General features: G+C 42.5%; 1 protein-coding gene across 2 annotated transcripts in view; it reads right to left on the bottom strand.

Annotated features, from left to right (window-relative positions):
* The window catches only part of c1ql4b (complement component 1, q subcomponent-like 4b), a 20,748-nt gene extending 10,249 nt beyond the window's left edge, over positions 1 to 10,499 (bottom strand). Inside the window, exons 1-2 of one of the 2 annotated variants that reach the window (XM_017479460.3) lie at positions 9,866 to 10,499; positions 7,559 to 8,473 (exon numbers count right to left, since the gene is read on the bottom strand). In XM_017479460.3, coding sequence (XP_017334949.2) covers positions 7,668 to 8,342 — 675 coding nt within the window. In that variant the 5' untranslated portion in view covers positions 8,343 to 8,473; positions 9,866 to 10,499 and the 3' untranslated portion in view covers positions 7,559 to 7,667. Of the gene's footprint in view, positions 1 to 7,558; positions 8,474 to 9,865 lie in introns of those variants that run through there. The other variant, XM_053683762.1, reaches the window with a different exon arrangement.
* Between the last annotated feature and the right edge of the window lie 3,892 nt (positions 10,500 to 14,391).

Raw genomic sequence — 14,391 nt, 5'->3', positions numbered from 1 at the left:
CTATTTAAAACTCGATAACAAACTAAAAGAAATAAGAGTTGATGATGTCCAAAATATTAATGGCTTTATAAAGCTTGGTAGAAATATACCATTGCACTGGTCTCAGCTATTTGTAATCAACACATGACATCCTCGCACAGTCTCCATGTGAAGAGTACCCTCGTCTGGTCAGGGGAGACATGAACTGGGTAATCGAGGTGTAGGTCAGGGGGAGATGAGGACAGGAGCACAACACGTTCCCTCACAATCCCGCAGACTTTTCCTGTTTGGTGAAGCCGCCTCCCACCTGAATCCTGAATCAATCTCCCATCTCAAGCAGCGTTCCACCAATCTTTTTGGTGTCTGAAAACACATTCTCGCCTTCTGTTTCGGTCGGCGTTGGTTTCTAACTGGGGATGAAAAAGGCAGTAGTCTTTAGTGGACTTCTGATTGGAAACTCGTGAGTTCAAATCCCAGCACCTCCAAGCTGCCACTGCTGGGTGCTTGATGCTCTAGACAAGGGTGTCTGTTAACTACCATGAATGCAGACGTGAACTGTAAATAGACTAGTTATTTACAGTTCTGTACAGTTATTTACAGTTATTTACACTAATTCCCCCTGTTTCTAAAATGTTGCAGATGGATCAAAGCTCCTGTAAATACACACCTAATTTCCTGCCAAGCATTTCTTTATAAATCCCAATTGTGTGCACATTTCAGATCTATTTTTGTGTGTATGCACTCTCTTTAATGAGGCCCCAGGTGGTACCATGTGATTGTCGTGCCACTGATGAATAGACCACATGACTTGACGGCGATCTGGAGGTATTTTATGAATAATGATCAAAGCAACACAGACTGCAAACTGTGAAAATGTCATGTGATGTCTACGCTAGATTAGTGAAAATAACAGCTGTTACTGTATGTTCCAGTGTGTTTAACAAGCACACGGTGGTTTTCAAGGAATTCTGATGCAGTGAAATCAACAAGATGCTTTACTTACAGCTGTACATAAACAAAACCGCTCTTCTTCCGATCCAAGCTAACTAATGTAGCATGCTAATGCAAGGCATTTAAAATCCTAGTAGTCTAGTAGTGTAAGCACATGAGCACACACACACACACACACACACACACACACACACACACACACACATGCACACACACACACACACACACACACACACACACACACACACACCTGTAAGCTTTTTCATGGCCACTATTTAAACAGTTACAGATCTGAATAAAATGTTGAGTGATGTCACTGATTAATACTCAGCAGGTTCTCAGTTCTGGATCAGTATTAAGTTCTGAAACACAGAGAGCTCGGTGTGAAATAAACGTTACTGGTCCATCTCTAATAACGACCCATAGAGTGTAAATGATATATTAATGATAATGAGCTTAATGTCGTTCCTCACGCTGCACGGTGTGTATGGTATTTATTTCTCTCTCTGTGGTATGATACAGACGTTGAGTCTTGTCCACTTTGTCCTCGTCCTTCTTCTGCTCATCTGTCTTACTTACGCTGATCTGATGGAGTCTGTGCTCGTGTCCTCGCTGTAACTCGCTCACTCGACCTCCGTGTCTGCTTTCCTCTGATTAGCCATCCATCTTTCTCTCCTCCGCTCATCTCTCCATCATCCTGCTCTCCACCGCTGCCTCATTCCGCCACGTTCAACACGCCGCTGTCTATAAATCTGTCTTTCACGCCTCCGAGTCATATTTTAAACAGGATTTATTTACACGATTTGCCTAAAATCACAGATATCCACGGCAGAAAGTGAACTTACCACTTGCCTGCTTTTATACCTCTTCTTTGGGACTAATAATAAGCTGCTTTGGTAAAATTCTGATCGTCTGCTAGAATCACTGAATTACAGAGTAATGTTTTTATAGTTAATAAATGTCTTTTGATCCCAATGCAAAAAAAATTGTGATCTTAGTATTAACACAAGAATGAGCATGCTGGACCAGTTCTCCGATTTCCAGTCATCGAAGTCATTTCTAGTCATTTTTAGTTCTTTGTGTTCTACTAGTCCCAGGTCTCAATGATGCTCTAAACACGCAGACGTGTGTGTGTGTGATCTCAAACACATAAATAATTGAGCAGAAATGGAAAGCAGCAGTGAGACAGTAAGTGGAAGTGTCTCTCCTCTCGCCCCCTCTCCGTCCTCCTGCTCTTTAATAGAGCTGCTGTTAAATCGATAAACTCTGGAGTGTACGAGGTGAAAAGCGAGTGAGATTCTGCAGTAAAACACTTTGTGCTGTGTGAGAGTCGGGGGAACGGCAGGATGACTCCTGTAGGACAGAGATTCACTGAAGAATATGGATGGTTCAGTGATCTGAGTGAAACCAGCTTTATTGGCCAATACAAAAACATTACATGTACAGTGAGGGGAAATGAGTATTTAGACACTTAAAAAAAATTTTTTTTGTTATTTAATCTACTTCGAGTAAATATATCCACTTGACATTTAAACACATACAGTCCTCTCCGAAACTATTGGAACGGCAAGGGTAGTTCATTTGTTTGTGCTATACACCGAAGACATTTGGGTTTGAGATCGAAAGATGGATCTGAGACCAGAGTTTCGGATTTCAGTTGCAGTTCATGGAAAAGAGTTCCTACACCTCACACTAAACTCCTCTGCTAAAAACAAGCACAGAGATGTGCATTTGAAAGCGTTTACAGAAATCAGAACTCTACTGGTATAATAGACTCTGTCGGGGGGGGGAAAAGGGTTGTGATGATCCCAAGAACACCCACGGTGAAGCACGGTGATGAGAGCATCATGATACGGAGTTGCTTCTCTGCTAAAGGTATTGGGGTGTTACACACCATCGAGGGAAACGTGAATGGAGAGATGTACAACTCCTGGCAAAAATGATGGAATCACTCGGATTTTTTACTTTGTAGTAAATAAAATAGTCACAGATATGACACAGAGCAGTTTTTGTTTAATATCTGAACAGTCTGGCTTCATGAACATACCTCAAAGAAGTTCAATTAAATACATTTTTTCCAGATCAAGTTGATCATCAAAAAAATCACAATTAGTACTTTGTCGCTCTGGCTTTTCTGACAGCCTGAATTCTCTGAGGCGTGGACTTCAGTAACAAAAAAAAATATTCTCCATCACACTGGTTCCAACTTTCTCGAATAGCGGTTCACAGATCAGCGCTGCAGGATGGAGCCTCGTCATAGACCAATTATTTACATTCATTTCACCGGGATTGAGATCGGGACTGTTTGCTGGCCGTGTCATCGAGTCGATCTGCCTTCCTGAAGAAAAGCTTGAACACTCTTTGCTCTGTGGTGAGATGCATTATCATCCTGAAAGTCTCCCCTGGTCCTTTACCGGACATGAAACCCAATATCACATGTTTCATGAGAACGGCACCAGACAAAAGTTCCAGCATCATCTCCTTGTCCAACACAGATTCGTGATTCATCACTGAACATCACTTTCATCCAGTCATTCTCTTTAGACCACTGGAACTGTGTTTTCTTCTGTTTAGGTGTTAGTGCCGGTTTTTGTTTGGCTTTTCTATATGTAAATCCCATTTCATTCAGACGATTTCTTACAGTTCCGTCACAAACACTGACTCCTGTTTCCCCCATTTGTTTTTCATTTGTTTTGTTGTGCATTTTCTATTTTCAAGGCCTACTGCTTTGAGTTTTCTATCCTGACGTTTGCCGTCTTCCTTGGTCTACCGTATATTTTCCTTTTATAACCTTCCCAGTTTGTTTATTCTTGCACCAAATTTTAGACACAGCTGACTGGGAACAACAAACATCTTTACCCACACTCCGTGTTGGATTTCCTTCTTGAAGGAGTTTTATAATCCTTTCCATTGTTTAAATAGACGATTCTCTGTTGAGGCCATGTTTCCTTTCAAAAAGTCCAAGGTTCAGGGCTGTAAGTGCTCTCTTTTAACTGCAATTTGCATTTTTAGACTTTAGACTACTTTTAGTGCTGGTATTTGTTTTAGAAATGCAAATTACAAGGTGATTCCATCATATTTCCTCTACTTGATCTGGAAAAATAATATGCCATTCATTAAAATTATTTAATTTAACTTATTTGAGGTGTTTCAGGAAGCCAGAATGTTCTTATTCTATTAAACAAACATTGATTTGTGTCATATTTGTTATTTGTTTATTTGCTACGAAGTAAAAAAGCCGAGTGAACATTGTCTAAGTGTTGAGATTCCATCATTTTTGCCAGGGGTTGTACCGGGACGTATTAGAGGAGAATTTCTGGGTTCTGTTTTAGGCCCACTGCTCTTTACTTTATATATGCTACCCCTTGGTCAAATTATTCGTAAACATGGAATTAGCTTCCACTGTTATGCTGATGATACACAGTTGTATGTTTCAGCGAAGCCAGAGGACAGACATAAGCTTAGTAAAGTTGAGGATTGTGTAAAGGACATTAGACATTGGATGTTAATTAACTTCCTTCTGCTTAATTCTGATAAAACAGAAATACTTTTATTAGGCCCACGTGTAGCTAGAAGTATCCTTTCTGATCACATGGTTACTCTGGATGGTCTTTCTGTTTCATCATGTGCAGCAGTTAAAGACCTTGGAGTGATTATTGACTCCAGCCTATCATTTGATGCTCATGTAGATAATATTACTAGGATAGCCTTCTTTCATCTCAGAAATATTTCTAAAATAAGAAACATATTGTCACTACATGATGCAGAAATACTAGTTCATGCATTCGTCACCTCTAGATTAGATTATTGTAATGCCATACTGTCTGGATGTTCCAGTAGGAATATAAATAAGCTCCAATTAGTCCAGAATGCAGCTGCTAGAGTCCTAACTAGAACTAGAAGATACGACCACATCACCCCGATCTTATCCACACTGCATTGGCTCCCAGTAAAATCTCGCATTAAATATAAAATACTCTTATTAACCTATAAAGCACTAAATAGTCTCGTGCTGCAATATCTAAGCGACCTTTTGGTTTTATATGATCCGCCACGCCTACTTAGATCAAAAGATGCAGGCTATCTGACGGTACCTCGAATAGTGAAGGCTACAGCAGGGGGAAGAGCTTTCTCTTATAGGGCCCCACAGTTATGGAACAGTCTTCCTATTAGTGTTCGGGACTCAGACACAGTCTCAGTGTTTAAGTCTAAGCTTAAAACGTATTTGTTTACTCAAGCCTACCCTGACTAGATTCTGTTCTACTTTCTCCCTCTCTCCTTTCGCCGAGCCCCACACGAATTTATGGAGATACTAGAGATCCAGATCCTTTCTGCCTCTGGATGGAGCTCAAATCTTCTTTAATTCCAGACTGCTGGGACTACGGCTGCTCTTAACACCATACAGACTTCATATAAATCCATAATGAACTTTTTCACAATATCTGTTGTTACCCAGATGAGGATGGGTTCCCTTCTGAGTCGGGTTCCTCTCGAGGTTTCCTCCTCTTAAAACATCTTAGGGAGTTTTTCCTTGCCACCGTCGCCACTCAGTGGCTTGCTCAGTTGGGATAAATTCACACCTTTAATATCTGTATACCGTGTTGATATTTCTGTAAAGCTGCTTTGAGACAATGTCTATTGTAAAAAGCGCTATACAAATAAAATTGAATTGAATTGAATTGAATTGAATTTCATCTCATTTCTGAGTAACCGAATTTGGGGAGAAGCTGGATGTTTCAACAAGACAACGAGCCCAAACACACAGCCACAATAACTCAAGAGTGGTTTCTAAAAAGTATGTGAAGGTGCTTGCGTGGTTTAGCCAATCTCCTGACTTTATTTATGGAGGATTTTGAAAGCGTGAGTCCATCAGAGGAATCCCCATAACCTTGGGCAATTTAAGACAATTTGCTGAGAGAAATTTGACCAAAACTGAACCACAAGGCAGCAAAAAGTGAGTTACTTTATATCATGGATGTCTCAAAGCTGTAATTAGTACTTTGTTGCTAAGCTTTTCTAGGTAATGTTGGTAATTTATGGTTCCTGAATACTTTTTTCCCCGATCGGTTTAATTTTTTAAACCTATATCTTTGTTTATGCACATGAATACATACTTTTTTTGTTTATATTTTAATTACATTTATTAAATAAAGAAATGACACTGTTTGAATACTCGTTTCCTCTCGCTGTATATTTTGTAATAAATTAGACAGTTGAATCTTTAGCAGTTATTACTGTGTGTGAATTGTTTCTCTACTCTGATCAGTGATTTTAAATCAAACTGGAATCTATTGTCTTCATTATACACTGAATACATGTGGGTTTCAGATCAAAAGATGAACATGAGGTGATAGATCAGAATTTCAGCTTTCATTTCCTGATATTTACATCCAGACGTGTTAAACAACTTGGAACATGACATCTTTGGTGGCAGACCACCCAGTGTTTAGGTGAGCATATCCCTTTTACTCGCAGTAACTGCATCACTCCTGCGACTCACGGACACCAAACTGCTGGTTTCTTCTTCTGTGAAGCTTCTCCAGGTTTTTCTGCAGCTTCTTTCAGTAGTTGTTTGTTTCGGGGGGTTTCTCCCTTCAGTCTCCTCTTCAGGAGGTGAGGTGCTGATCAGTTGGGTGAAGGTCTGCTGATTGACGTGTCCAGTCTAAAACCTTCCACTTTCCCCCTGATGAAGTCCTGTGTTGATGTGGAAGTGTGTTTTGGATCGTTGTTTTGCTGCATGATGAAGTTCCTCCTGATTCATTTGGATGCGTTTCTCTTTAAATCTACAGACAAAATGATCCTGTAAACTTCTGCTGCTTCCATCATGAGTTCATCATCAATAAAGATCAGTGAGAATGTTCCAGAAGCAGCCATGCGAGCCCAAGCCATGACACTACCTCCACCATGTTTCACAGATCAGCTTGTATGTTCTGGATCATGAGCAGATCCTTTCTTTCTCCACACTCTGGTCTTTCTATCACTTTGGTAGAGGTTCATCTTGGTTCCAGAATTTTTGTGGATCATCTCTGTATTTCTTTTTGAATTCCAGTCTGGATTTCTGATTCTTTCTGCTGATGAACGGTTTCATCTTGTGGTACGGCCTCGATATTTCTGCTCTCGAAGTCTTCTTCAAATGGTAGTTATTTCTACTGCCCAGTTTATAGACCATAATATAATGAGAAATCTCTCCAGAATCATGCACGCTCAGTTAATCAGAAATTACTGACATGATGGATTCGGAATAAAATTCCAGAAATACTGTAATACAGGAATAACTACATTACGCACCTCCACATTGAACACCATCCCATCTGGATAGAGGTGCAGACTGATAGGGGCACTGAAAGACTTGTGAAGAGAAGAGTTGATCGGATTTCAGAACAGTCTGTATTTTTAATTTCATCCTATTCTTAGGTCTATTGTGTGTATTTTAAATATTGAAGAAGTAGTCAGGCTTTTAGAAAAAAAAAAAAATCAGTGTATGGAGTTTAGAAGAGATCGGGCTGCATTATTTACCATGGACATGGCAACCAAGTCAAACTGAACAAATAATAAAACCCCATAAAAGAGGTGAAAGAAGCACGACTCCATCAGAGACGCATGTCAGCTGTAGTGTTCGTTTATTTTGCAGAAGCAGAGATGGAAAATAAAATGGTGTATTTGAGCTTTTTTCTTGAACATGTTTCTGCTGCAGCTTTCATGACTGTGAGCTCACCGTACATTGATATTTAGACCAATCATAGACACGGGGGAGGGCTCACAATAAAAGGCAATGTGGTTTGATTTTCAGCTTGGAAAACGAACACACACACACACTCACACACACACACACACACACACACACACATAGACACACACAGTACCTGTCCATTCTTCTTGAGGTCAGCCCACATGCTGGTCCCGTCTCCTCCTCGCATGAGGACGTGGTAAGTGAAGAAGTAGATCCCAGGTAAAGGACAGGTGAACTTTCCTGTCGTGGGCTCATAATAGTTTCCCACGTTGGTCACCACGTCATCAAACTTGAGCACCTCGCTGCCCTCGTGTTGTTTGCGCAGACCAGCGTAAAACGCTATTTTGGGGCTGTAGAATGATGGGACATATCCTCCTGGGCCTGGACCTGGTGGACCCGGAGGACCCGGTTTACCTGGCTCTCCAGGGGGCCCTCGTGGTCCTGGGGGTCCTGGTAGGCCCGGAATCCCACGGAAACTGGATTTCCCTCCGGCCCTGCGCGTGGGGACGTCATGGGGAGGCGGGGACACGGGCGTGAGTTCGTTACTGGGCGTGAAAGAGTTGCACACCATCTTACAGCTACCTAGCATCTCGTAATGCGTCCCTCCGGCTCCGCCTCCGACTCCGCCCAGCTTAGTGCTGTGGACTAATAGTGGGATGGCAACTAGTAACACCAGCACCATGGCTACGCCCACTGCTGCGCCAATCACGCGCTTCCTGCGGCTGAGACGAGACGCCGCTATAGAGAGGAAGTCCTCCTCTCCTTTAGAGGACACGGGGCCGGCCAGAATGAAGTGTGAGAGGAAGAGAGGACCTGAGAGAGACAAAGGAGGGGAAAAAAACAACATGAACATGGAAATCTTTTTTTAAAATACACTGTTTAATATTCTAAATTCACCTTCATAACCGAACAATAAAATAAACTGTGACAAAATCCTTTTTGTTTCTTTCCTTTGTTTAAAGCTGGACATTTCTCAGAAATGCTCTTTAATTGATATTTAATCAGCTGTGATACACAATGCTGTTTATCTGCTGTTGATGTAATGTTTCAGATTATTATTATTATTATTATTATTATTATTATTATTATTATTATTATTGAGCTCCGCAGGTTCAGAAAAGCACTGCGTGTCTACACAACGCTGAACAAAGTCCTTTCCATGATTCATTTTTTCCACTAAAATAAATTGGTGTTTTTTCCTACACTCTCACATCAGGAGATTTTTTGCTCTGCTGTGTGAGGACTGAAGATGCCGAAAAAAGAATATAAATGCTTTCAGCACGTCTCCATGTCAGTGGTGTAGAACCATTAAAGTGTAGTAACTTTAGTGTATATTGTGTGTATGAAGTGATCTGTTAGACTTTAAAGATTTTACTATAAAATAATAATGTATTTTAAATGGTTTTTAAAGGGCACTATATCCACATGAACAGGTGAAAGATATACAGGTAAGAGTACCAGCCCCGTGACCTGGAAAGGTACGGCTTATTACCCTTTATTTCTGAGAGATATAATTGTGTTAATTCTCTTTTGATGATAAATAAACTGATTAAAAATTAAAAGTGTTCATAAATAAGCTGTAGAAGACTGTTAATTGTATTTAATGGATCCGAAAATTAGGTTTAATTCAATCACATTAATAATGAATTCCACCTGAAATCCACCTGCACTCAGTAATAAACCTGAACTGGACTGGAGCTTCAGTGTGGCATGATCTTTACAGCTTTAAAATAATTAACTGGACCTCGAGGAGAGCACTGTGTTACTCTAAAAGTCAATTAAAGCTACAACACACACACACACACACACACACACACACACACACAGAGGTAAAAAACAAATAAAGGAACAGATCATGTAGTTTAGTAGCTTTATATCTGAGAGTGATGCGGCTTTGATCATTAATTAGTTAATTTATCGACACAGTACATTTTTATTCCGTTCTATATTTACCACTGGTCAGATTTGCATATTAATTACATATTCATTCATAACTATAATAGAATTTTAAATATCGGATTATTATCCCAATCCAGGCTGCATTCCCGCCTCGCGCGCAGAATAATTTCTCATTCCACATTCAATATTCTCTTTACACATGACGCACAAATTAAAACTAACACGCAGCTCGTTCTGAGGCGTTTTCTTTATTTGTTTGTTTGTTTGTTTGTTGTTGTTGTTTTTAAAGCTAAACTCGGTTCTTACCTGGAACAGTGTGAGGAAATAAAGTGCCGTTTAAACCAGAGCTCGTGCTCTATTCACACCGGAGGATGTCCTCACCGTCTCGCGCGTGCCATGGAGAAATCAGCTGATTGGGTTTAATTGTTTTGCTTCAGTCGGAAAACCCTCCATCTCTATCTCCATCTCCATCCCGTTACCCTCTCCCTCCTGGTGCTTAAAAAACTAAAAGTAGTTTGTTTATTTCCCGCGCGCTGCAGGTCAGTGTGAATATATTCCCTTACTGTTCATCTTCTGCTCTACACACACACACACACACACACACACACACACACACACACACACACACACACAGAGACACACACAGACACACAGACACACACACACACTCACTCACTCACTCTCTCTCTCTCTCTCTCTCTCTCTCTCTCTCTCTCTCTCTCTCTCTCACACACACACACACACACACACACACACACACACACACACACTCACTCACTCACTCACACACACACACACACACACACACACACACACACACAGACACACACACACACACACACTCACTCACTCACTCACTCACACACACACACACACACACACACACACACACACACACACACACACACACAAACAGACACACACACACACAGACACACACACACAGACACACACAGAGACACACACACACACAGACACACACAGAGACACACACACACACACTCACACACAGACACACACACACACACACACTAGTAAAACATTTCACCAAGATGTTTCAGGATTTAAAAAAGCGCAGAAGCAACAGTTTTGTCACTTGTGAGATGTGTGTGTGTATGCGCGTGCACGATGCCGGGTTGGTCTCCGCGGCTCCGATTCTTTCAGCTCTACAGCACACTGATTTCTGCTGCATCAAATCCCTCTCTCTGTCTGTCTGTCTGTCTGCCTGCCTGTCTGTCTGTCTGTCTGCCTGTCTGTCTGCCTGTCTGTCCACCAACAACAAACACCAGTTAGTGCTCACGAATACAGAACAGATTACACACAGACATCATCATCATCATCATCAGAGAAGAATATAAATAAAACAGAAAAACACCAGCTCGCGCGTTTCAGCAAAACAAACACAAACATACATTATTGGTTTTATAATCACATCATCACACACTGCACTCACTGTCTGTTTATCTTATTATCCTCGTGAGGACCTTCTACTGACGCCCAGTAATTATTAATGCAATAATTAAAGCTAATACATTTAAATCTAACATTACCTTAACCTCGGTAACCAAAAAAAACGTCAGCCCTTTTTGGGTTTTTCTTCCTCCAGTGAATCAACCAAGTGTCCCCATGAGGTCACACACACACACACACACACACACACACACACACACACACACACACACACACACACACACACACTAACCCTAACCCTAGTTTCCTACATTTTTATAAAAAATAAACCTCATAGAAAATTCACATAAACATCATATATAAACAATCACATTATCCACAAGTCAAATTTTCACATATGGATATATTGTGTTTAAATTTTTACATATTAGACATATTTCAGGTGTAGTGCAGTGTTTATATAATCATGTGATTCTTACCACACATACTTTCACTAAATGATCTCCTATCTGCTGCAATATATCATTACACCTGTTACACCACCTCACCTGTTACACCACCTCACCTCTTACACCTGTTACACCACCTGAACTGTTACACCCCCTCACCTGTTACACCTGTTACACCACCTCACCTCTTACACCTGTTACACCACCTCACCTGTTACACCTGTTACACCACCTCACCTGTTACACCACCTCACCTGTTACACCTGTTACACCACCTCACCTGTTACACCACCTCACCTGTTACACCTGTTACACCACCTCACCTGTTACACCACCTCACCTGTTACACCTGTTACACCACCTCACCTGTTACACCTGTTACACCACCTCACCTGTTACACCACCTCACCTCTTACACCTGTTACACCACCTGAACTGTTACACCCCCTCACCTGTTACACCACCTCACCTCTTACACCTGTTACACCACCTGAACTGTTACACCCCCTCACCTGTTACACCACTTCACCTCTTACACCTGTTACACCACTTACCCTGTTACACCACTTCACCTGTTACACCTGTTACACCACCTCACCTGTTACACCTGTTACACCACCTCACCTGTTACACCACCTCACCTCTTACACCTGTTACACCACTTCACCTGTTACACCTGTTACACCACCTCACCTGTTACACCTGTTACACCACCTCACCTGTTACACCACCTCACCTCTTACACCTGTTACACCACTTCACCTGTTACACCTGTTACACCACCTGAACTGTTACACCCCCTCACCTGTTACACCTGTTACACCACCTCACCTGTTACACCTGTTACACCACCTCACCTGTTACACCACCTCACCTCTTACACCTGTTACACCACCTCACCTGTTACACCACCTCACCTGTTACACCACCTCACCTGTTACACCTGTTACACCACCTCACCTGTTACACCACCTCACCTGTTACACCTGTTATACCACCTCACCTCTTACACCTGTTACACCACCTTACCTGTTACACCTGTTACACCACCTCACCTGTTACACCTGTTACACCACCTCACCTGTTACACCTGTTACACCACCTCACCTGTTACACCTGTTATACCACCTCACCTCTTACACCACCTCACCTGTTACACCTGTTACACCACCTCACCTGTTACACCTGTTACACCACCTCACCTGTTACACCTGTTACACCACCTCACCTGTTACACCTGTTATACCACCTCACCTCTTACACCTGTTACACCACCTCACCTGTTACACCACCTCACCTCTTACACCTGTTACACCACCTGAACTGTTACACCCCCTCACCTATTACACCACTTCACCTCTTACACCTGTTACACCACTTACCCTGTTACACCACTTCACCTGTTACACCTGTTACACCACCTCACCTGTTACACCTGTTACACCACCTCACCTGTTACACCACCTCACCTGTTACACCTGTTACACCACCTCACCTGTTACACCACCTCACCTGTTACACCTGTTACACCACCTCACCTGTTACACCACCTCACCTCTTACACCTGTTACACCACTTCACCTGTTACACCTGTTACACCACCTCACCTGTTACACCTGTTACACCTGTTACACCACTTCACCTGTTACACCTGTTACACCACCTGAACTGTTACACCACCTCACCTGTTACACCTGTTACACCACCTCACCTGTTACACCACCTCACCTCTTACACCTGTTACACCACCTGAACTGTTACACCACCTCACCTGTTACACCACCTCACCTCTTACACCTGTTACACCACTTCACCTGTTACACCTGTTACACCACTTAACCTGTTACACCCCCTGAACTGTTACACCACCTCACCTGTTACACCACCTCACCTCTTACACCTGTTACACCACTTCACCTGTTACACCTGTTACACCACCTGAACTGTTACACCCCCTCACCTGTTGCACCTGTTACACCACCTCACCTGTTACACCTGTTACACTACCTCACCTGTTACACCACCTCACTTCTTACACCTGTTACACCACCTCACCTGTTACACCACCTCACCTGTTACACCACCTCACTTCTTACACCTGTTACACCACCTCACCTGTTACACCACCTCACCTGTTACACCACCTCACCTGTTACACCTGTTACACCACCTCACCTGTTACACCACCTCACCTCTTACACCTGTTACACCACCTCACCTGTTACACCTGTTACACCACCTCACCTCTTACACCTGTTACACCACCTCACCTGTTACACCACCTCACCTCTTACACCTGTTACACCACCTGAACTGTTACACCCCCTCACCTGTTACACCACTTCACCTCTTACACCTGTTACACCACTTAACCTGTTACACCACTTCACCTGTTACACCTGTTACACCACCTCACCTGTTACACCTGTTACACCACCTCACCTGTTACACCTGTTACACCACCTGAACTGTTACACCTGTTACACCACCTCACCTCTTACACCTGTTACACCACCTCACCTGTTACACCACCTCACCTCTTACACCTGTTACACCACCTGAACTGTTACACCCCCTCACCTGTTACACCACTTCACCTCTTACACCTGTTACACCACTTAACCTGTTACACCACTTCACCTGTTACACCTGTTACACCACCTCACCTGTTACACCTGTTACACCACCTCACCTGTTACACCACCTCAGCTGTTACACCTGTTACACCACCTCACCTGTTACACCACCTCACCTCTTACACCTGTTCCACCAACTTACCTGTTACACCACTTCAACTGTTAAACCACTTCATCTGTTACACCTGTTCTCCTATTACACCACCTCACCTGTTACACCTGTTACACCACCTGACCTGTTACACCCCCTCACCTATTACACCACATCACCTCTTACACCTATTACACCACCTCACCTGTTACACCACCTGACCTGTTACACCACCACACCACACCT

The sequence above is a fragment of the Ictalurus punctatus genome, chromosome 11 (assembly GCF_001660625.3).
Source record: "Ictalurus punctatus breed USDA103 chromosome 11, Coco_2.0, whole genome shotgun sequence".
NCBI classification, from domain to species: Eukaryota; Metazoa; Chordata; class Actinopteri; order Siluriformes; family Ictaluridae; genus Ictalurus; species Ictalurus punctatus.
The sequence above is the reverse complement of the archived record's forward strand: the minus strand, read 5'-3'. Positions and strand labels throughout refer to the sequence as shown.